The sequence below is a fragment of the Thamnophis elegans genome, chromosome 6, assembly GCF_009769535.1.
Source record: "Thamnophis elegans isolate rThaEle1 chromosome 6, rThaEle1.pri, whole genome shotgun sequence".
Lineage (NCBI taxonomy): Eukaryota > Metazoa > Chordata > Lepidosauria > Squamata > Colubridae > Thamnophis > Thamnophis elegans.
This window is the reverse complement of record NC_045546.1, coordinates 44,727,334-44,751,411: the sequence shown is the minus strand read 5'-3', so window position 1 is coordinate 44,751,411 and position 24,078 is coordinate 44,727,334. Positions and strand designations below refer to the sequence as shown.

At 37.8% G+C, this 24,078-nt stretch overlaps 1 protein-coding gene across 1 annotated transcript in view; it reads left to right on the top strand.

Moving 5' to 3' along the window:
- ROBO2 (roundabout guidance receptor 2) overlaps window positions 1-24,078 on the top strand; it is a 372,890-nt gene that overhangs the window by 328,156 nt on the left and 20,656 nt on the right. Inside the window, 5 exon segments of the mRNA XM_032220136.1 lie at window positions 5,739-5,781; window positions 7,298-7,425; window positions 12,948-13,223; window positions 15,276-15,432; window positions 19,561-19,818. Of these exon segments, the coding sequence (XP_032076027.1) occupies window positions 5,739-5,781; window positions 7,298-7,425; window positions 12,948-13,223; window positions 15,276-15,432; window positions 19,561-19,818 (862 nt within the window).

The window sequence follows — 24,078 nt, the reverse complement described above, 5'->3', positions numbered from 1 at the left end:
CAATTAATGATAATAAACATCTTGCGATTGTACAGACCATAATAATAAACAATTTACATCCTGTGGTGATACCTTTTATATTATTAAACAATAACATCTGCCTATCCACTGTCCTTGGGAAAGCCTCAATAGATGTACAAAAATGCCACATCCACACTAAACTCAGGGGCTGACTATGCAACCAATAATAATAATAATAATAATAATAATAATAATAATACTTAGCTGCTGTAAAAAAATCGCACAGACTGATTATAAATTGCGGCACAATTCAGTAGTGCAAATGATCCATTGGAATTTGTGCAAAAATTTTAATATTAAAACAGCAACAAACTGGTGGGAACATCAGCCTGAAAAAGTCACCGAAAATCAGATGGTCAAGATCTTGTGGGATTTCCGTATACAAACAGACAAAATACTGGCGCATAATACACCAGACATCACACTGGTTGAAAAAATAAGGTCATAATCATAGACATCGCAATACCAGGGATAGCAGGGTCGCCGAGAAGGAACATGAAAAAACCGCAAAATACCAGGACTTAAAAATCGAAATTCAACGACTATGGCACAAACCAGCAGTGGTAATTCCAGTGGTAATTGGCACATTGGGTGCTATTCCAAAAGCACTGGAATTACATTTAAAACAGTTAAAAATTGACAAAATCACCATCAGTCAAATGCAAAAAGCCGCACTGCTTGGATCTGCACGCATATTACGAAAATACGTTACGACATCCTAGGCCCCCGGGTGGGGCCGACTAGTAACCAATGCCAAATCCGGCGAAACAACTGTCCACTGTGATACAATTGTAATAATAATAATATAATAATATAGTTTTCTTCATTCGTACATCCAGTGTGGTGCTAATATACTGTTTATCAAAATAGTAGTTTATTTTGTATTATATATGAACAAGTTGTTCTGCATGAGGAGCCTGACATGTAGGGATTCAATTCATAATATTTTTCTTATTCTCACTTACCAAAAAAGGCAGGTGAACAAAATAATAGCAGAGAAACAAGGATCATACATAATCAGGTATTCATCAAGAATATCTTGTCTGCAGTGGAGGCTCTGTCTTATGGAAATAAAGTTTAATCTCTCCTCACATCCAGATTTATGATGTTATATTGGTTGATGTAGATATCTAGTATACATTTAAGTTTTAAAAATTGATTTATCTATCTTTTCAATCTTAGAATACAAAAGGCGTTTTACCCTACAAAAACCATTATAGCAAAATTCCAAAGTTCTACTACACTGCTATACTACAGGCATATGTCCAGTTATCCAAAATCCTTATGTGGGCACTCAATATCTTTGCAGAACCTGAAGTAATTAAGTAGGAATTATACACCTGGATTATACTTGAATTGGAGTACATTAGAAAATCATTGACCTGTGGATTATGTTGGGAATGCAGAACAATATCTTATCCACTTGCAAATTATTGCCCTCTTGTCTCAGTGCATCCACAAAGTTATTAATGGTTGTGTTAAAATCATCCCATAGCCAAGATGAAATTAACTTTACTTAAATAAAATTATTGTTCAAAGCCAGTAGGACTGAAAAAGAATATGGTATTTCTTTTTCTGGATGTTTTGTATCTGTAACATGGAAAACAGAATATAAGCATTATGTCTTTTTATATATGCAGTGGATATCTACTGAAAGATGAGAATTAATTCCTATATGTTCTGAATTTATTAATACATCCATTTTCAAGAAATCAAGAAGTGTGTTATGACTATGTCAATCTGAATTAAAATTACATCTTTGTTTACAAACAATAGGTATGCACCCTTCTGGAAATTAAACATTCTGATGCAAGTAATAAATTAATTTAAATTCAAAGTAAAAAGGAATAGCTAAATATTTACTAATAGTGTAGATTAATATAATTTGTTTAACAGAATCATCCACACAAGCAGAAGTTTTGGTAAAATTTTCAACATTGATTATCTTTTCTGAGGTAATACTTATTAAAAGAGGATTAGTCTATATTCACATTTGAGGAAAAGCTTATCAGAAAAAGGAATGAGACGGCTGGCAGCATTGAAGTTTTTATTTGTAGTTGGAAAATGTGGCCTACTGGAGATAGCCTTTCACAAAGCTCTTTTGCCTTGAAATGTCAGCTCAGAGTGTTTAATTTTTTTTTCTACCCTAGCCAGTATTAATGTTAGGTTAAACTTGCCAGATGATATTGTAAATATTTCCATCCATGTATGACTTTATTTTCTGCTTTCTCCATTTTAACTGTGAAAGATTTAATTATATGGGGCATTTGGAGGTGCCATCCCCAAATCTCATATTAACAATGATTGCTTAACCATCTTATTTGTTGAACAAACTCCTAATAACATAATATTTCAAGAAGTCTAATTTCCCTGTTCTGGTTTTAAAATTTCTATTTCATTTTTTAAAGTCTAATTCTATGTTAAAAATGATGATTACTCTTCAGCATTTTAACATCTATGTAAGGCAATACAAATTGAACATTTTTTGTGCAAATACTATAGGTACATAAGTAGAATAATGGTAACAAGATATACTCTATCTCCTTTTTTATCTTCATGATATTATTACTTCTATTAAATTTAGTTGAATTCAGATTAATAAAATCTGCTTGCATGGTAATAATCTTTATGCATAATATATATTCTACAGTATTTAACAGTTTACCCTTAATCTATGTTTCTAGAAATCACAGAAAACAACAGATAGAAACATCTAACATGGTGCTTAATTCATCATACCAGCCACTTTCTTTGTCATTTTCTTGTTTAAAATTAGTTTTTAGGACATATGTCCAATAATTTTTGTAGGTGGGTTCCAAAAATATTCAGGTGAATTATATGTGCTTCCATAGAAACTATTCCAAATTCTTGAAAACGGGATACAGAAGGCACAGGAATAAAGCAATTTCAATGAGTAGGATTATATGGACACTTTCAAAGACTCAACACACTGTCAATTAAATTTTATTGAAATAAATTTGAATTTGGATAAATACTAAATTATAGGATATATATCCAGAAGAAATTTCCTATTTAATAATTATTTGTAGACAGTTACCAGTACATGAGGATAATAAAGAAATGCAAGTTTTCTTTCATCAGGAACATCATAAATTTAGAAAAAAAATCGGCTTTACTTAGCACATAAGTCCAATTGTTTACAGAATATTTGTAGCTATCTCATATTCTACTTGTCATAATGATCGCCGATACTTAAAAAAAATAATCAATCCCACTGTGTATTCCACACCTTTAACTTTCTGATTATATTCTATGCTTCTATTTAGAGCCATTATGTTTCAATTAGTTCTATGTTCCAGTTCTCATAGCTCCATATCCTTGTCTTTTCGTACATAATGTTGATTGTTATTAAAAAAATAGACATAATGTTCATAATTAAGTAAAGTTAAAAAGAACTATTTGTACATTCTTAATAGTATGTAAAGATATGTGTAAGTATAATTTGAATTGCTTTGGAAATATATTAATTGTGGTAGCTGTAGTTTTGAGTAGATAATAAACTTTTTTTTCCCATTTAACCTCTGAAGAGTTTTGTATTAAGCTTGGAAAGACAGCACATATTTGCAGAAATTGTGATCATTTAATATAAGGGTATTTTTAACTGAAATTCTTGCTATAAATGTGAAAGCCAGTTAATTCTTTTCAAAGTAGAAAGTTATGAAAAACTATAAATGAACTAGACCATATCTATGTTATTTTTTAACCAAAAATGCTGTCTTGAAATCAGTCTATTAAATTCCAATAATAAGTAGTGTAAATCAAATTCATAATAAAAACTTGCAGATTATGTTTATAAATTTAGCTAAAGTAGGTTAGATATTATTTTGACTTCCATAATATTTTGTAAACAAGAAGTAGCAAAAAGGGGTGAGGGAGGATCTAACACTGTTATAGTCACATAGTTTTGGAATTAAAAAATATAAAAATATAACCTCATAAATATTTTTCTTGCATATTGTAAAGCATCCATTCAATCTAATGTATCTAATGATTATCACTGACAATATAATAAGAAGCAATATTTAACCTGAATATGGATTAATTTCCCAATGGGTACAGCATACCATTTTAACATGAAGTATATCTATATTGATCCTTAAGCATCAATTATTGTTTACTCAGTGGTGATAGGCAATTAATCATCCATTAAATTTATTCTGTGAGGTGTCCTAAAGGGACCTCCTTTGTTCTTACTGGTATTAAATGGATATCATGAAGCCACTTGTCGAACTGATAACATGAATGTAGTTTTTCCCCAGAAGGTGTAGATATTTTTTTATATTCTAATAACTACAGTGATAATATTTCAGTCTTGAATCATTATAATTGTTTGACTGTGATTGTGGTATGAGTGATATTGCAGGAAAAAAAGAAAAAAAATAGCCTATGTTAAAATGTATTATTATTATTTATGTATTATTATTTATCAATGTTTCTGAGCAATATTTATATATTAATGGGAATGTATATGGTAAAAAATCATACATAGAGAGTTTCAACATATGTCTATGAATTCCACTTCTACAAGGTAGCCACACTACATCTGAATGTAAATTGTGCTGCGCTAATAGAAATATTTAATAGATATTGAATTTGAATCAGCCTAATCTATTGCATAACACTGTAGTAAATGGATATAACAGAAATAGTCATAGCACTTAGACTTATATATTCCTTCACAGTGCATTACAGCCCTCTCTAAAAGGTTAAAGAGTCAGCATTTTGCCCCCAATGATCTACGTCCTCATTTTACTGACCTCGGAAGGCTGGAAGACTGAGTCAACCTGAGTCAATCCATTTTGCCTCTTTTCAGCTGCTGCTCTTGCTATTGGCTTCAAAGTGTCTGAAGTCATATTTACTCTTTAGCAACTGGCACAGAAATTTTGGGTGCGTTCTTCCAGACATATATGATTTCCAGAGCCAAATGCAAAGTCTCCTGGATTGTCATTTAAGGAAAATAATTTCCTAAATATTGGATTTTAATAGCTAACAGCTACTTTGCTGAGAACATTGTGATTGGACTGTTGTGACTATTTACTGAGCTGATTTAAAATGGGCTTATGATGTAGTCTTAATTACATTATCAATTTACACAATTATGTAATAAAGATAATACAGCATGAAAAATGAAGCATTTGCTGTGAAACTTTTGTGAAACAAGTAGTTTTTTGTGAAAAACTGAAACAATTTTTTTCTGTTTTCAGTTTTAACATGTTTTTCACGTCTAACTTTTTTTGTGATGACATGATTATAACTATAACATCATTATTATTTCATTAAGCAGTAGCATGTTAGAGTGTGTAGTTTCATTTTAATTTAGCTAGAGAAATAAAGGTAAAGGTTTTAAGAGACCTGCACAATTTCAGTGGCTTTGGGCTCAGTGTGTTATAAGTCAAAAGTCAGTTGATTTTAGAAAATTGCAATAAACTCCATAATGACAAGAAATCCAAAATAAATTATCCTTTGAGCATGTCACTGAAAGAGAATAACTTAAATTAACACACACATTATGCTGAGGAAATAGAAATTACATTGGCTTTTGCTATCCTTATACTTTGTTATCTCATTTAAAATATAATCTTCAGGTAGGTGGAGTATAGGCCTTTGACTTTATGAATTATCTACATATTAATTTCACTCAGTATAAAATACTAATGCACTTTTCCCCCTTTTTTTCTATTTGAAACACAAACCAGTCACTTTTCAAAGAGGAGATGGAGGACTTATGAGCAATGGAAGGTATACTTGTAATTTACAGATCATAGCTTTTTTGAATTTCTCATATGTTTAGCTCGTTTAATTTTTTTTTGTAGGAGCTAGCGACAGAGAGAGACGATCAGATGTAAGTAGCAATTCTAGGAGGAATTAAAAGGATTAAACTGGTTTTTAATGATCTGCTGTACACTTAAAGAAATCAAGCCCAGATGTTTGATAACTCCCAGATGCCCAAGAAGAAATTAGTAGAAAATATCAGAAGGAATGTATTCATTTGTTTTCAGGATAGTTGTTGCATTAATTAGGCATTAGTAAATGAAGTTGCTGTTGTTTAAGAGACCTTATTGGCTTCCATTAAATTGTAGTGAATGAACAATTACACACAATCGTTCACAAAATAAATGATTCACAGAAGATGAATAAATTGTAAATTGATAGGACTAGATTCTACAACTTTGGCCACTCAATTGAAATTGATAAAAGTTGATAACCGACCCATATATTTTCTCAGTGCCAATATGAAGTCTGTAATTAGGATCTGGTAATAACTTCCCATCTCCCATTGAATCAATATTTTAGCAAAAAAGGGATTAAGTCTAATGAGAGTACATAAATGAGAAGCAAGCTGTGTGATGGTCTTATTGCCGTTTCTATGGAAACCCATATTTCTCTCTGAAATTATACAAAAGGGATTATTGGGGGTGCAAGAAAAAAAATATACTGTCATAAATGTAATGTACAAACATCTGATGAAAGACTTAATACAAAATTCTGATTCCCACTGTTACTTTTTGCTTTTAAAAATGTTAATAAATATACTCTCAATATATTTGCTTCATATTTTCTCTCCATCTTTATTTATCTTACCAAATTTTAAGAACAAGATTAAACCTAGTGTATATCTTGAGTTTTATATTAAACCTAGTGTATATCTCATCCATTTGTTTCAGTCAATACATATTCTGTCTTCAGGAGTTTACAAAACTGAAAATAAACACATGGAAGTCTGTTGCGATAGGTAGAATTGCTGCCTTGAATTTTCCATTAATCCAATTTTAAACTTGCTTGCTTTTAAATTCATGCAAGAGCACTCAGAGGAAAATCTAGCATCTTCTAGATAACAGACATACATTTGGTATGCAGGAAGTGAAAAAATAGTCACCAGAGGACTGGAAATGGTTGATATAGAACAGTCACTTTGAATGATTATTCCCTTGAGGTAGTAATTTCATTTCTTCCTAGCTTAGGATCTTTCAGTGGTACAGCCTATTCCTTCTTTTCAGCCCAGACAATAGAATTCCTAGGGATTACAGCAAACTGTGTGTGGGTATGCCACCAGTTTCTACAGGCAATGTGTCAGGTTTATACAGAATCCAAGTTTACTTTAAAGATTTTTAAGTGCACAGAATTTACCATTTTAATATAAAATTACTTTACAAATTTCATAGAATTGTTACAACAATTTGTGGAGCAAATTAAATGTGTTTATTACAATTGCATAGATTTCTCACAATAACACTTTATTACTGGATTTCTTTAGTCGGCCAGGCTTGTTAAATGCAAGTGATCCAAGTTATCCTTGGCTTGCGGATTCTTGGCCTGCTACCAGCCTTCCTGTTAACAACAGTACCAACGGACCAAGTGATCTTGGGAATTTTGGTCGTGGAGGTACATTTTCCAATTTCTTAACATGTAGGATGTTTATGGCAAGATACATTGTTTCTTTATCCAACATGTTTGTTAGAAAAAATGATGATGGAAGTATAAACAATGAAAATAAAAAGTACCAGTAATGATATATTGTTACACTATATGTTTATACAAAAGCTTTCTATATCATCAAGAGGATTACAAAATAAAATATTTATTAATTTAGGCAATTTTATAATGGCTCTCCTTACATAAGCTCAGGATGACATACAATTAAAACTATAATATTGTTAAAATAAAGTATAATAAAATGGTTAAATAATTAATCAATTAAAAGCAAACTATCTGGATGTGTTTGAAAAACATAAAAAGCTTCTGATGTGTGGAGAGGGGTGGGGAGAAATAAAATGGCTCATCAAGGCTTTACAGAAGGCAAACCCTTCAGATCATTGGGGCATGGTTGTGATAGAGAAGGTAGGTCTCCTGTATCCCACCAAATGATATTGCTAAAATGACAGAATCTGGAAAATACCTACCCTGTCAAATCTTATTAGATTGGCAAAGATAATCAGAGACAATAGCAATAGCAGTTAGACTTATATACTGCTTCATAGGGCTTTCAGCCCTCTCTAAGCGGTTTACAGAGTTAGCGTATTGCCCCCAACAATCCAGGTCCTCATTTTACCCACCTCGGAAGGATGGAAGGCTGATTCAACCTTGAGCCGGTGAGATTTGAACAGCCGAACTGCTGAACTGCAGTCAGCTGAAGTAGCCTGCAGTGCTGCACTCTAACCACTACACCACCTCAGCTCATCAAAGTGATCGCCCTGTGCCATGAAGACCTTTAAAGGTGATAGCCAGCCTCTTGAATTCCATCTAGAAATCCACTGCCATCTAGGGCAGCTTACAAAGTACGTAATGAATTGTCATCAAGGACAGTCCCAATCTCAGCCAACCCTAATCTCAGTCACAGGGAATCACATTGTATACAAATTTAAAAAACAAATAAACAAAAGATGACCATGAGTAAGATGGTCCAAGCCATGGCTCTTCAGGCATGATCTATGAATTTAGTATAACCCCAAAATCACACAACAGCTCTGTTTGAAGTGGTAGTTTCATTCAGAACCAAACCCAGAACATCTGACATCCAAAATTCCCGAAAATCCACAGCCACTCAGTTTAGCCATCTGAAATCTGTAGTTCTAAACATATAAATCAAAACTCTTGCAATAATCCCATTGTTTGACTAAATATATAGCAACAGATACAAGATATCCTGGTTCCAAGCCCATCAGTTCCAGTTAGATTATGACCTTACATATCATAAACAAAAGCATAAACAGAAATCATTATTTAATTGAAAGTCAGTGCAATCACTTTAAATAGGTATAAAACTAACAATGGAGTATCCCAATCAGCAACCTGGCTTTAGCATTCTACTCTAACCAATTCAGGGCAAGAATCTGAATTAAAGTATAAGTAATTGACTGCACTATTAAAATGCTATTTTTTTTAAAAAAAATTAACATTTCTGCCTTTCTAAAACTTAAATCAATTAAAACCCTGCAGTCTGGAACAAGTGGGAGTAGCTCTTCATATTCTTCTGGTAACATCTTTCTGGTCCTTGAAAAGTGCAAACATATCCTTCTTCATTCTTCTCAGATTCAAATATTCCCAGTTCATTCAGTCATTCTTTATAGTCCCCTGATCATTCTTTTCTTTGAACCTATACCCGTGATGGTGAACCTATGGCACAAAGAGCCATTTCTCTTAGCACGTGGAGCCATCACCAGTTGCTCTTCCAGGTTTGGGTGCAGCAGCCAGACGGTTTTCGTGTGCATTGGCATGCCAGAAAGCAGAAGAGAAGCCACCCGGTGTACATGTGTACTCCAGGAAAATGATCTTTTTGTTTCCAGGGTGCACATGTGTGTTGGCCATTTGGTGATCTGGTTCCTCGCATGCATGCACACGTAAAAACCAGCAACAGGAAGAACAACGGCTGCAAGTGCCAAAAGACATGGAGAGGGGCCATCACTTCTTAGCAAAGGAGAGCTGTGGTCGGGACGTCACTCCCTCCCCGCCCGAGCGGGCTTCTTGCTTGGTCCCACCACCCCATGGCTCATCTGCGGTCCGAAGTGCCTGGCTGGCTCGGGCACCCCAGAAAAGCAGCGACAGCCACAAGGGGAAGAGCAGGAGCGGCTGGCCGGCCACTGCAGCCACTCCCACACCAGCCAGAATCAGCACTGTGACAGCCGCCGGGGGTGAGGGAGAAGCAGCGGCAAGGACAGGCAAGGCCTTCCCCCTCCCCCCAGAGCGGGCTACTTGCACAACTCCAGCCCACCGCAGTGACGTGCATCCACGGTCTGGAGTGCCTGGCCGGATCGGGTGCCCCAGAAAAGCAGTGGCAGTGGCAGCCACAGGAAAGGGCAGGAGCGACTGGGCAGCCACCGCAATTGCTCCCATGTCAGCGAGCCAGGCCCTCAGCAGCGTCTTTATGCAGGTAGCTTGCCTCCCTGCCAGCAGCTCATCCAGTGTCCTGGCTGGAAGCAGCAGAATAACAGTCGCCATTACCAGGTTACCAGTGGTGGTGGCGAGAACGAGTGGCCGCCATCCCTTCGTCCCTTCCCCAGCCAGCTATTGCACTGCTGCTTCCAGCCAGGATGCTAGCGGAGGAGAATCAAGTTGAGGGCCTGGCAGAATATATCCCAGCTGAAAGCGGCAGCACTCTGGATCGCGGATTCTCATCAGAGTCGCGGGCTGAAGCTGTGCAAGAAGCCTGCTAGGGGGGAGGAAGGAAAGCCTGGGCCCACCTGTCCTTGCCATCACCACTTTTTTGCCCCCGGTACCGGGATGCCACTGAGGGCCTGGCATAATATATCCCGGCTGGAAGCAGCAGCAAAACAGCCGTCGCTACTCTCATTCTCTTTGAGAGACACCTTGCTTGCCGCGGCATGAGACGAGCATTGCCGAGGAGAAATCAGCTGGAGGGGGAGAAGAAAACAAATTTCTGGTAGGGATGCTTTCTCCCTCTCCCCCTGATTTCTCCCTGCCAACGCTTGCCTTGTACAGCAACAAGTTCTGTGTGTGTGTGTGTGTGTGTGTGTGTGTAAGGGGGGATGGATGTGACCAATCAGCTGGGAGGCTGGCAAAGAAGTCTTGGTTTCCCCAGCTGATCGGCCCCATCCATCCTCTGTTACACACACACACAAACACACACCGCGTTGCCCTGGCGTGAGGCGAGCGCTGCCATGGAGGAATCAGCGGAAGGGGAGAAGAAAACAAACTTCTGCTAGGGACAGTGAGGGCTTTCTCCCTCTCCCCCTGATTTCTCCCTGGCTGATACTGGCCGGTGCTCACTTCCCTTAATGCTCATTGCCGCTTGCTGCCTTGCTGCTTTCCCAGCCTGGCTAGCTAAGCAGGGCAGGCAGGCCCTGGGCTGCAGCCAGTAGGGAGGGGTGGAAATGCTCCGTCCTGCAGGGGTGGCAATGGTGAGTAAGAGAAGCAAGTGCCAGCCAGCATTCTTGCCTCCTTCCTCTGAGAGCCATGGCAGTGGGGAAATCAAGACTTCTCTGCCAGCCTCCCAGCTGATTGGTCCCATCCAGTGTCCCTTAGACATATAACACACATACACATACACACACGGACCACTTGCTGCCGTGCTAGGTGAGTGCTGCCAGGGAGAAATCAGGGGGAGGGAGAAGGCATCCCTAGCAGAAGTTTGTTTTCTTCTCCCCCTCACTGATTTCTCTTCGGCAATGCTCACGTCGTGCTGCGGCAAGCAAGCTGGCTCTCAAAGAGAATGAAACAGATGCAGTGCTCTTCCAACAGCCGAGACAGGAAAAGGAGCCTGGCCCTCAGCTTTTGGAAGAAGTGCCGCACTGGCTTCATTCTCTTTGGGAACTGCCTTGCAAAATGGGGAATTTTCTGACATTTTGCAACTGGAGCCAGCCCAACGCCCTGTGCACATGGGCTGCCCAGGAGCCCCGAGGCTCACAACCACCATCTCCTGAAGCAAAAATGGCCTCTTCCAGCCTTCCAGACACCCCCAGTACCTGGAAATGGTTTCAGGAAAGCCTCTGAAGGCTGGAGAGCAAAAAACAGCCCCCATGGGCCACAATCCATTTCTGACTTCCAGAGGGCCTCTGGGGGGCATTTTTGCCCTCCCCAGTCTTCAGGAAAGCCTCTGTAGCCTGGGGAGAGGTGCATGTGCATGCACGGGGGGGGGGTCGTATGCGCATTTGGGTGAGGAATTGAGTGGGCACGCAGGGGGGTGCAGTAGTGTGTGCGCACACAATTCTGGCATGCCATAAAAAAAAGATTTGCCATTACTGACCTATACAATTCATCTATTTGTCTGTGAGTGGTTCTCAGAAGTGGAAGGTGTGCTCAAGGTGGTCCCTCTCTAGCAGAATAAAGAATTAGCTTTTAAACTTCATTGAGTCTGCAGAGTCTGTGATATAAAAATTCTACAAATGAATATTATTTTTAATTTGGACACTTGATTTCTGATTCATTATTTCTATATTTATCTTTTGGCTGACCTATGAAAATCATAATTCATATTTAATTTGACTATTCAGATAATAATTAATAGTTGCTCTTCTATTATACTGTTTTTAAAAAATGCTGTTGTCAAACTGTACAAGTCATGGTATTTCAGGGTATTTCGTTTCTTTTCCTAAGCATATAATTTTCACAAATTGGTCTTAACTATGCTATTCACTTTTCCATGTGAGAATTTGATTTATGCCATTTATTGAAATAAAAATAAAAAAGACTTTGAACTGCATTAGGGTAAACATTAATATTGTGGTAATTATTTTGAATAAATAATATTTTCCCACTTAATTTTATAATAATGAAGATTTTGTCTTTCACTAATTTTGATGAAGAATCAAATCAGTTTATCTTCTAGTATTAAATTTAAAGTAACTATGTGTTAGCATATTTCAAGTCTCAATCAGATGAAGGAAAAAGGAAAACATTCCAAAATAATTTATTTTTTTTATTTTGCCTTCTTAAAATTTTCCAGATAATTTAAAACAAATACATTAAAATAGTATTGACCAAGACTCTTTCAGAAGAATAACTGAAGATATCTCTGTATTCATTTAGTAGTTTGTTCAGTGCTCGCAAGACAGAGAGGAGGAGAAGAAATACAAGGAGATTGTTTCTTCTGTGATTTTTATCATATCCCTTGAGCACGACAGTGTCATTGCCACTGACATAAAATGAACAATTGGAAATAGTGTTCAGGACAGAAATATTCCAAGCTTCATTTTCACAGCTGAAGATATGGAGGAAATATGGCTTTTAAGCAGTGAGATGTGAAGGACAAGTGCAAAGTTTGTCAAAGATGCTGATAGAAAAGCATAGGCTGTATATCATTTTCCCTTCACTGGCTCATAGAAACTGTCTCAGCTGAAAAGCAAATGTGCAGCATGATATATTTATTTTTCATATTAAAACCTTGATAGCTTAGTATTTTTTTCTTTCTAATTCTGGTTTTTCCTTCCATTTCTCTGTTTGCATCACAGATGTGTTACCTCCAATGCCAGGGGATAAAACTGCCACAATGCTTTCTGATGGAGCCATTTATAGCAGCATTGACTTCAGTACCAAAACTAGTTACAATAGTTCCAGCCAAATAACACAAGCTACTCCGTATGCCACAACACAAATACTGCATTCCAACAGCATCCATGAATTGGCAGTTGATTTACCAGATCCTCAGTGGAAAAGTTCAATTCAGCAGAAAAGTGACTTAATGGGATTTGGTTACTCTCTTCCAGATCAGGGCAAAGGCAACAATGGTGATTCTTGCTCTTAATTTTCTTTTATAAATATGTTCTCTGCATGGGAAGAAAATTATGGTTTGCCCTCTTCTGTTCCCACTTCCTTTAATGTATCTTGCATGTATTCTATAACTTTACAAATACAACTAATTGGATTATGCTATTTCAGTTTATTTCATCTTTTGCCAGTTTCGTATATCTGCACTGCATCCTACTATCTATATAATACACTAGGTTAAATATTTAATACATCTTACTTATAAACTGATGAAGAGCTAACTGCATGTTGTGCATGTGCTATAAACTAATCACAAGAAGGTACTATGACCTTTGCCCTTCAACCCTTAGCTTTGCTTTACATCCCTGACTACCGATTGGCTGAGGGTTGTCTAATAGAATGCCACACAACCAGTCACAAGATTTCAGCACCACCAGCTCTCACAACAGTTCAGAAAGGAGTGACAGCCTCTCAGGTTGGTTTCAATGCAGTTTTCATAAGAAGGAAAATTTTATTTTTAATTCAGTTTTATAAACCTAAAAGACTCAAGATATATGATCAATTACTGGGTATAACTCTTCTGTAAACATACCTGAACGAGTCATAATAATCATATATGTTATTTTTTTGAAAAATATACTTTATTTGCTCAATTTAAGAAGCTATTTTAGAGAACATATAAATTATTTAAAAATTTGTTTCCTATATATCTGAGCATGAATGGAAATTTTATTTCATAAAATTCTCACCTTTCTGGAGCAGTACTTCCTTTCTATAAATTAATCACTTTACAACTTTTGATTTTCTCTAAGGATATTTATGAGGGTTTTTTAAATTGTATATACTATTATTGGACACATAATCTCATACAGCATCACAATCTCTCTGAGGTCCAGTATATCAATAAATTCAGTAGTAGAATATATTGGAATTGAAAGATAAGCATTTAAATATATAGAGCTATATCCAAACATAAAGCAAAGGTTGTATGCTGGATATTGTAGTGTAATTATTGTATATGCCATCAAGATGGGTCACAGTACATAAACCACAGTATAAAATCCCACTGCAATATAACAAATTATATTATGCATGCCATTTTTAAAAAAAAAACCAAATTTAAAAATGTGTGAAGTTATTTTTAGTACTTCTATTGTCTTGTCAGTTTCTATTTTTATTATTCTTTACTTATTCCTCTTTATGTGTATTTTCTGTTAGTCCTATATTACCTTTTCCATTCAGAATTCTTCTGTGTAATTGCCTAATTCTGTTTGAAGTTTCATTCTTCTTTGGCATATAGCACGTTATTTCCAAATATAGTAGGCATTAGATATGACTAAGTTTGAATTTCCATAAAATGTGACAACTCATCATGGATATGTGTGTACATTCTCAGCTATTTTTTCCATTCCTCATTGTTCATTTCTCCATGTATAATCTTTTTTTTCATAATTAGGAGGGAGGCTATGGAAGTGAATAGATTTAAATTATTACACATATGTTATTTTTTCCATTTTTAGCTAAATGCTGCAAAGCTATTCCAGCAATAAACTGCTTACAGAGGTTTTTTAGAGTTTAACACCTACACTTGGCTTTGTGTCTGAAAATAAGCCAAATGAATCATATTTAGGGTTGTGTTCTTAATAACTGAGAAACAGTATTATAAATACTCTGTTTTGAAGCACTTTGTTCTGGTGTTTTATTTTTCCTAACACATATTGCATGAAAATTTAAAACAGACAAAATAAATCTATAAATACAATTTTGACACAAGAACATTTTAACTTTTATTCAACATGATTCATTGTGATTAAGTTATATAGAGTTTGTTAAATGAAAAGAAGTAATGCTTGACAATTATACATGCACTTTTCACACAAACTACTCTATTATTATTTCTAACTTATGTCAGCTATAACATCTTGCTGTTGATATTAGTAAAATAAAATAGGAAAAAAAGTTCTTTTCAGGCTTTCACTCTTTTTTTACATATGCCATCTGGAATAAAAACTCTGTAAATAGAAATATGTAAATAATTAGCTTCATATTTTTGTAATGCTTCTTGATTTCAGGTGGGAAAGGAGGAAAGAAAAAGAAAAACAAAAATACTCCCAAGACTCAGAAAAATAATGGGTCTACCTGGGCCAGTGTTCCTCTCCCACCTCCTCCAATACATCCACTTCCAGGAACAGAGTTAGAACACTATGGGATGGATCCACAAGAACAAGGGTAATGTATTTTCCTTTTAACAATTTTGAATCCAGTATCTGACAGCTAAAGTTGTCAAATATTGTCAGGTGGGACAGCCATTTATTGTGAAGTTTGAAGAGAGAATGTAAGCATAAGACTGTTCATATATATTTATTACAATAGTGTTTTATCCATCTGGCTGAGTAATCCTTGCTCCATACACTTCCATTCGAAATGCACATTTTTATCTCTCTACTGAAAGTTTAAGAGAACATTTAATTTCAAATGATCTTCCATAGATAAGGATGTTTCTGTTATATCTTTAATTGCTACTGGTAATGTCATGTCATTTCCAGTATGGTTTCTTTATTCTCCAGACTCTGTTTCTCCAAGAAATATAGTGCTTAATAATTCACATCAATAGTATGAACCTCACAGATCTAAGAGGGTATATAAGAGATCTAGTTGAGTTCTCCAGGTAGTCATACTTAATTTGTAAATCATTGGGTTCTCATACTTTATAATACTTTATTTATAAATACTCTAAGCCCTTTATATATTATAGCTTAGAGATGGAAATTCCACTCACAATGTTTCTTGTATTAGTAATAAATGTGAACTAGTGGTTGAGATGCTATCCTAGAAACCAGGAGACTGAATTGTAGCCCTGCCTTAAGAATGATAGCTGATTTGGTGACTTTGGGTACTCTGTCTCTGCCCATCTCACCTCACAAGATTTTTGTCGGGGGCGGGAGGAACAGGAAGGAGTGGTATATACATTTGCTGCCTTGAATTACTTATAACAAGTAATAAAGTCAGAATTTAAAAATCTAATAAATAAATTTAAAAAATTACCACCCACTAGAATCTATGCACATGTTCATAATATTTAAAAAAAAAAACAGTATCACCCATTACCATTGAATTCATAGACTTCTTTTCACTGACTGTGTTTAAGTGAAAGCTAGACTGTGTCTTTTGCAGATGTCGAACCAGAATGACATTCAAAGGTTTAAATTGGGGTGTCAAAGGCAGATCATCATGGTGGCGCCACGTGACGTATTGGGACTTTTCCCCCCTTCTCTAAACTGGAGGTGGGGATGGCTAGGATGTGACACATCCAGCCCACAGACTGGGAGTTTGACAGCCCTGGTCTAAATGGACTTTTTCAATGCTACAAATATATGAAATGTATTATGCTGAATTTATTGTGATATTTATTGGAATGATTTAATATGGCCTTGTATACAGTACACATTCTTTCATTTAATTCTTCAGCACACATTTTCATAGCTGAAATTCTTACCTAAAATTTGTTTTAATCAAAGAATCCTTGGTTAATAATGGAACCTAGATCAAAACAATAGAAAACTAGGAGAAAAAGAACTGGAATTTCCCCAAAATGTTTCCCTTAATTGTGTTGGTGCATTGTATAGATAGTTTTTGTCCTACAACCATTCATTCAGGGATCATTCAAAGTTTACAACAGTGCTGAATAAATAATAGTTATGACCAGTCCTCAGCATTTTGTCTGTGCCAGAACTTGTAATCACATGATTGCAATATGGGCAGTTGCAACCAGATTATACCTGATCAATTGCACTGCCTTACAATCATGTGTCACCATTTGCTATCTTCCTTGCAAGCTTTCCCAGAAAATCAATAAAGTTAGCAGGGAAAGTTACAAGCCATTAGGGTAAGTTACTCCATCTATGTGCCCTTCCCCAATCCATCTGCATTCAACCCATGCCAAGCCCTTGAGCCCAGTGGTAAAATTCAATTTTTCCCCTACTGGTTCTGTGGGCATGGCTTGGGTGAGTCATGTGACTGATTGGACATGGCCAACTTTTTGTCACTCACTGCAACCCACCAAGCCATCAGCACAGATTTGACCAAAAAGTTCAGCCAGCTAAGTCTTCTATTGTTCAACCTGGCTGCTTCTCTCCTCCTTCTCATGTTTGCTTGGTGTGTATGAGCCCGAGAAGGAGGAGAGAAGCAGCCACTTTGAATGTTGCAGCAGAAAGAGGTCGAACTTTTCTCCCTCCCTTCACAACACAGCTGCTCAGAAGGCAGCCACTGGCCGCAGTCTGTTCCTTTATAGTTCCGCCTCCCTCCCAGGATCATACCTTAAAGATTGCAGCCAGCGGCTGCTTTCTGAGCAAAACCACTGCGATACCATCCCTTCAGTTGCTGCCATTGTCCTGACCAGGTCCGGCCATGAGTGGCTCTGGCAAACAATGGGTGTGCATGCGCAGCCGGAACAGGGCAGCACCCATGCACCCCATTGCCTGCTGGTTCTGCTTGTGGCCAGACCCGCTAGGAGAACGGCAGCAGCTGGAAGGACATGTCACAGCGGATTTGCTTAGAAGGCAGCCATAAACAAATGGCGGTGGCTGAAGGCATCTTGGCATGAAAGGCAGTCAAGCCTCACTGTGTCCCCCGACCCATGTGTGAAGGTAGGTGAGTGAGGTGAATGGGTGGAGGTTCCGGAGCAAGGCCAGAGCCGGGGAATGGCGCATTCCCTGACCTGATCAAGGCGGGTGACTGCTCCATGGCCTTGGGGAATGGCACATCCCTGGGCAACCCAAGGCGAAGGGCGAGTGGGTGGCATTATCTTTGGTGAACTGAGCAGACAAGGCGACTGGCGAGATGATTAGCTGGGCCATGTGGCAAAGGCAACATATATAGGATGGGGTGGGTGAGCGGGGTGAATGGCTGGAAGGGGTGAATGGCCGGAAGGAGCAGCGGTGAACAGCCAAAAGGGGCGAGCGACAGCCAGAAGGGGTGAGCAGCAACTGGGCAGGTGTGGGCAGGGTTGGCGGCAAGCAGCCAGAAGAGGCAAGCAAGTGGCCAGAATGGGTGAGCGGCGACTGGGCGGGCATGGGCGGGGCCAACCAGGGATGGTTTTTACCAGTTGCGTGAACCGATTCAAATATCCTTCCCTACCGGTTCGCCCAAACCAGTCCGAACCAGTTGAATTTCACCCCTGTTTGAGCCCTTCTTCCTCAAGCCTCAACACATCTCCCTTGTACTATCACATATCCTGCACGAGCCTTGCCACATTTCCCTCATATCCCCATGTATGCTCATGCACCTTCACACACTCTCCTAAGCCTTGCCACATTTCCCTCACCTGTTGTGCACCTCCATTCATCCTTGTGTTTCCTCCCTGTACCTTCCTCAAATCCTTGTACATCATAATGCATCCTCTCCAACTATAATGCAATCCTGCACACCATCACTACACCATTTTGGCACCTTGCATACACACACACACCTTCCCTGAGCTTGTTGCATATCTCTTGAACTTTTGTGCATCTCCTTGCACCCCCTACTGCCTGGCAGCAGCCACGTATCAGTCTGCAGGCAAGCTTGCAGACAGCATAAAATTGCAATTTCCCTTTCAGCTTTCTCACTGACTTGGTTGTGGGAAGCTAGCAGGAACTTGCTCATCTATCAACATGGAATTCAGTTAACAATGGCAACTAGAACTGCAGGGATTGCTTTCTCTAAGTAATGCAGTTGCAGTTTATGATCACATCGCTTATCTTAGCTACAGAAATTGCAATCTCAATTGCCATTGTAAGTCAAGAACTAAATATTTAACATTAATTGTCTATAAATAATACTAGCAAAACACACAATTGCATTTGTCCCATAGTTTGCACAATGATTTGTTTGCTTGACATTGCTGATCATATCAGCGAAAGGAAGGGTATTTTAAAAACACTAGTAAGAGCTTTTTATTGTTGATTAGAACACTGTCAGAAGTCAGAATAATATTTTTGAAAAGGGAGAAAAGATATACTTAGTTTTACTGAAATAAACAAGTGACATGTTTATTCTAATTCTACAACTGTATGCTAATACTTCACTTAGTAAATACTCTTTAGCTTATTTATTTTAGTAGGTTTATATCTTACCTTTTTCCTGCAGGAATTCAATGCAGTATACATTTATTCCCCCTGTGTGACACTTCCAGTGTTAGCCTCATAACAGACTGGTGTTGTAGTCTCAAAATTTAGAAAGCCAACCTTTGAATTTCATGGTTGAGCAGAATTTTAAGTCAGAGTGTTCTTAGCAACAATGATGAATATCTACCAGCTTTATTACATAATTGTTAAAACTTTAAGACTCAAATGTGAACCAAAATTATTTATTTTGTAGGTACAACAGTGATGATTGGTGCCCACCTTTACCAGTCCAGACTTATTTGCATCAGGGAATGGAGGATGAACTTGAAGAAGATGACAGAGTTCCTACACCTCCTGTCCGAGGAGTGGCTTCTTCCCCTGCAATTTCTTTTGGACAACAGTCTACTGCAACATTAACTCCTTCTCCCAGAGAAGAAATGCAACCTATGCTTCAAGCCCATCTTGATGAGCTGACCAGGGCATATCAGTTTGATATAGCAAAGCAAGCATGGTAAATGTGACCATCATAAAAATTCACCTGCATATGGTTAACAGATATATATAATAAATAAAGAATTTGTTAGATTAATTATCTAATGGATAGATGCAGATTATTTCCTCTTGACATAATCATGACATAAATGGCTTTATCACTCAAACCACTAACTAATATTGTTTCTTGAATTATATGACCATTTGTTCCATATATATGTCAGTGACGTGCAGTCACTAGAGGCAGGGGAGGCGGTGCCTCACCAGTCTCCTGAGGAAAAGGAAAATTATTTTAAAATAATTAAAAAGGCCAAGGTAGTTGCTCCCAGACTCTAAGTCACAGTGACTCTGAGTCTGCTTAGTGCAGTTAGTAGGAGGAGGCTAGAGAACTATGGGCCTCCTTTGCATAAGGAATTTTTCGCCTTTTAAGAGTTAACCAAGGGTTAAAAAGCAAAAAGTTCCGTATGCAAATGAGGCACATGATTCTCCCGCCTCCTCCTGCAGAGGGCACTTTGTTTAGAGGCTATTTTAAAACATTTAAGCAGAGTCATCCATGTGGTGACTCTAGCAGCAACTAGCCTAGCCTGCCTGGCCCTGGCTAGACCAAATCTTGCATTTTTGACATAGCTCGGAAGGTATGTGGGTGAGAGGGAGGGGGCAGGGGGGAATTCAATTTATTTGTAATGTAAGTAATTGTAATTTGTTTTTATTATGTGTATGTGTGTGTGGGGGGGGGTTAGCCGCCTCTGCTGGTGTGCGGGCTGGCACATCTATTTTATTTTTCTTTTATTTTATTTTTTTTTATTTTTTTTATTTTTTAAAGCCATGCCGCCTCGGTGTGCCATAGAGCGAAACATGTCCTGGTTTGTGGCCGGGTGGCATGCACTTTAAAGTGCAAGCATGCCACCTGGCCACAAACCAGGAAATGCTTTGCTGAATGGCGGCCGAGCCCTGCCAGCACTCTAAAGTGCCGGCATGCCTTTAAAGTGCCGGCTTGCCTTCTATGCCGGCCGGCCCAGAAGGCAAGCCAGCACTTTAGAGCTCGGTGAAACATGCCTTCCGGGCCGGCCGGCTGGCCGGCCATTCAGCGCTCGCACCCAGCACTCACACACCCACCAGACGGCACTGGGGAGGAGAGGAACTGCGCGGGTCCTGCCGCTGACAGTACGGGCGAGGGTTAGCCGGCTGGGGGTGGGGGGTGGCTGCTGCCGAGGCCTCCAGCCTTGCAATCCTGGGCGGGGAAGGCAAAGGTTCGCTCTGGAGCTGCGGAAGACCGTTGCACTGGGAGGCCTCCGCCCGGGGATCCCCGCTGCCCCCATTCGGATTACCCCCGAACCCAAAGGAACCTGGGCACAGGGGTGCAGGCCAGGGAAGATGGGGTTTGGGGGCGCGGAGGAGGAAGGGGCAATCTCCCCCTCCATTTGTCTGTCCCGCTGCAGAGCTCCTCCCGGGGGAGGGGGAGGCGGCGAGTGTACTGATCCCCGTTTGCAAGACCAGCCCTCTGCCTTCTTATCCCATTGGGAAGGGGGGTGGGAGACAAGAAGGGGGCAGGCTGGCCTCGCTGCTTGCATTTCCCCTATTCCCCCCTCCCAATATAAGTGCAGAGAAAGAGCCAGGCTTCAGAAAGGAAAGGATATTTTTAATAATTTTCTTTGTCTGAATATGATTTCCCATTGAGGAAAAGGGGAGTTTTAATTCCCCACCAGTAAAAAAAACGTTTAGTCTTTGAAGGGCCCTTGTGTGACATCTGCCTCTGTGTGTGTGTTTGTGTGTGTGACATCAGTGCCTCACCAGCCATAAACCTCACCGCACGTCACTGATATATGTACTGTGTGTGTGTGTGTGTGTGTGTGTGAACTGTATATATGTATGTACTGTGTATATATATATATATATATATATATATATATATATATATATATATATATATATATATATATATATATATATATATACTTCTTATATGAGGACTAGTGAATTGTGGAAAAAAGGTTACGGATAAGTAAGTAGTGATTAACGAAGTAGTTCTTTAATTTTGCTTTTATGCTTGAACTGCTAGTTTACATATTCCATTCCAAAGCTACATTATATCAGGTACAAACTATAACTCTATCTGTAGGAATGATTAAGGAAAATTTGTGGGACTCTTGAAAATCTATATGGGATAATAATCCTAGATTGAAAGTTTTAAAATATATGCATCCGAGGTATTTTTCCCCCAGTTAATTGTAGAAGCTGTACCTGGTTGCATCCAGTTCAAAATTGACCTGAATGATCATGACAAGCTGAGTGTATGGTCCTGGTATATAATACTATAATAGGATACAAGACTGAGAAAAAAGTATTTATAGTGTAAGTGGCCTGAATTACAAGATGTACCATACAGTTGCCCCAAGTTTGTTTTAAAACATTCTATAATGTCAGACTGAAGTTTTTCTAGGATTTTACTTTCCAGCTTATAGGTAGTAGTAACTATATTTGAAAGCTAACACCTATGTAGTTTGTATTATTAGTTTCAGCCAACAAACTGATTATGAATGCTTTGGTTTCCAAACTACAAAATCCAGGAATTTGAACATGAATTACTACAAAGAGTTGTGACCCTTATGCATCCTTTCACAAGTAGTCATCTCATCTAGTGATTATGATTTTCAAGTGAATAAAACTTAAATCTTTTCATTTAGTCATTCTAGACCTGTATCTTAGGTTAAAAAAACAACTGCCATTCAAATACTTTTGTTTAAATTCTCAATTGCAACCTACAGTTTTATCAATTCATATAAATATACATCATTACAATAATAATTAGTACAATAATAATTATTATATTAATGTAAATGTCATGTTACTTTTTCTTGTGAAAAGGTGGGAATTCTCCTATAATAGCTCAAGTTTTACTCACTGGTTCTATCTTTACAATACTTCAACAGAGAATTGCTGGAAGGGCTACAGTACTCTATTGAAGTGAAACCCAGTGATGGGACATTCTCTCATGCAGTATTCATAAAGAAAATGCTATGCACAAGATAGAATGCATGACTGGATTAGAACGAGAGGGAAAATATAATGGAATTTCCTTTCAATTAATATTTTCATGTGGCAGAATTGTCTCTGTCCTTCAAAAAAAATAACAGACTTTTCTTAAAGTACAAGGCTTTTTCAAGCAGAAATAATATGGTTATATTAATCTTTGCACTTTTTGTGTAGCCACCCTGAATCAGTGAGAATGGTGACTATAGAAGGAAATGTTTTTAAAATGCATTGCATTTTTTACTTCAAATAGGGGGTAGAATTACTATGTGGAACTTTATACTGTTTCATTTGCTACCAATTTGTCTTTTTCTATATTCTCCTTATATTACAAGTGCCAAATGCAAACACTTAGGTTTTTTTAAAAAAACAATCTAGTTCATATCCCAGAGACTATAGTTAGTTCTATGGTGGTTAGAAGTATTTTTACTTGCTTAAAAAACCCTGTGAATATATAGCTTATCCTGCAAGAAGAAGCTGACTCTCTTGTTCCTTATCATCTGAAAACCTCTGGAATTTGGAAGAATTGGTGCATCCATAGAGACTATATGAAAAGCACGGGTTAGGGGGTCAATCAATTAGTTTCTATACTGCTTCTATGACCTTGGAGAAGCAGTGATAAATGCTAAAATCCTTTCATTTCTTGGCAGACACTTTCTTAAAATAGAGATTCTCTGGGTCTCATGTAATTATGGTCCTGCAAAAAGGACTATCAGGAAAACAAGCTCGGACAATTGCAGGGATTCTTCCTTTCCTTTACTTTCCTTCCCTTAATTAAATATGTTCGTGTTTCAGTGTTTCACGTAAAGTTTCTAGAGAGATACTTAGTAGCAATTTAAGAATCAGTTTAAGTTTAGATTTTTAAAAATATTGCTTAAATACAAATCAGAAGGTTAGGGTTAGGGTTAGTAAACATGAGCGTGGTCACTGAAATTAAAGATATGTAGAGCTCGCTATAATGGGTTGACAACATTCTAGCATTTCCTAAGAATTTGTTTTAACTAGAATACTCTCATACAGCCTTTCTCTAGAGTTTTAGAAGCTGAAATACGCAACCTTTTCCTATATTATCAAATTGACATGTTATGGAATTAAAATAAAATGTTCCTAGGTGCACTGGTACGTTTTATCACAGTACAGTAACCTTTACATGCAACTGTTTGAAATATTACATTGTGTGCTGGCAAGTTGCCTCCAAACCCAGCTGTCCTACTGTCTGGCACTAATCTTACAATATACAGATTTCTCA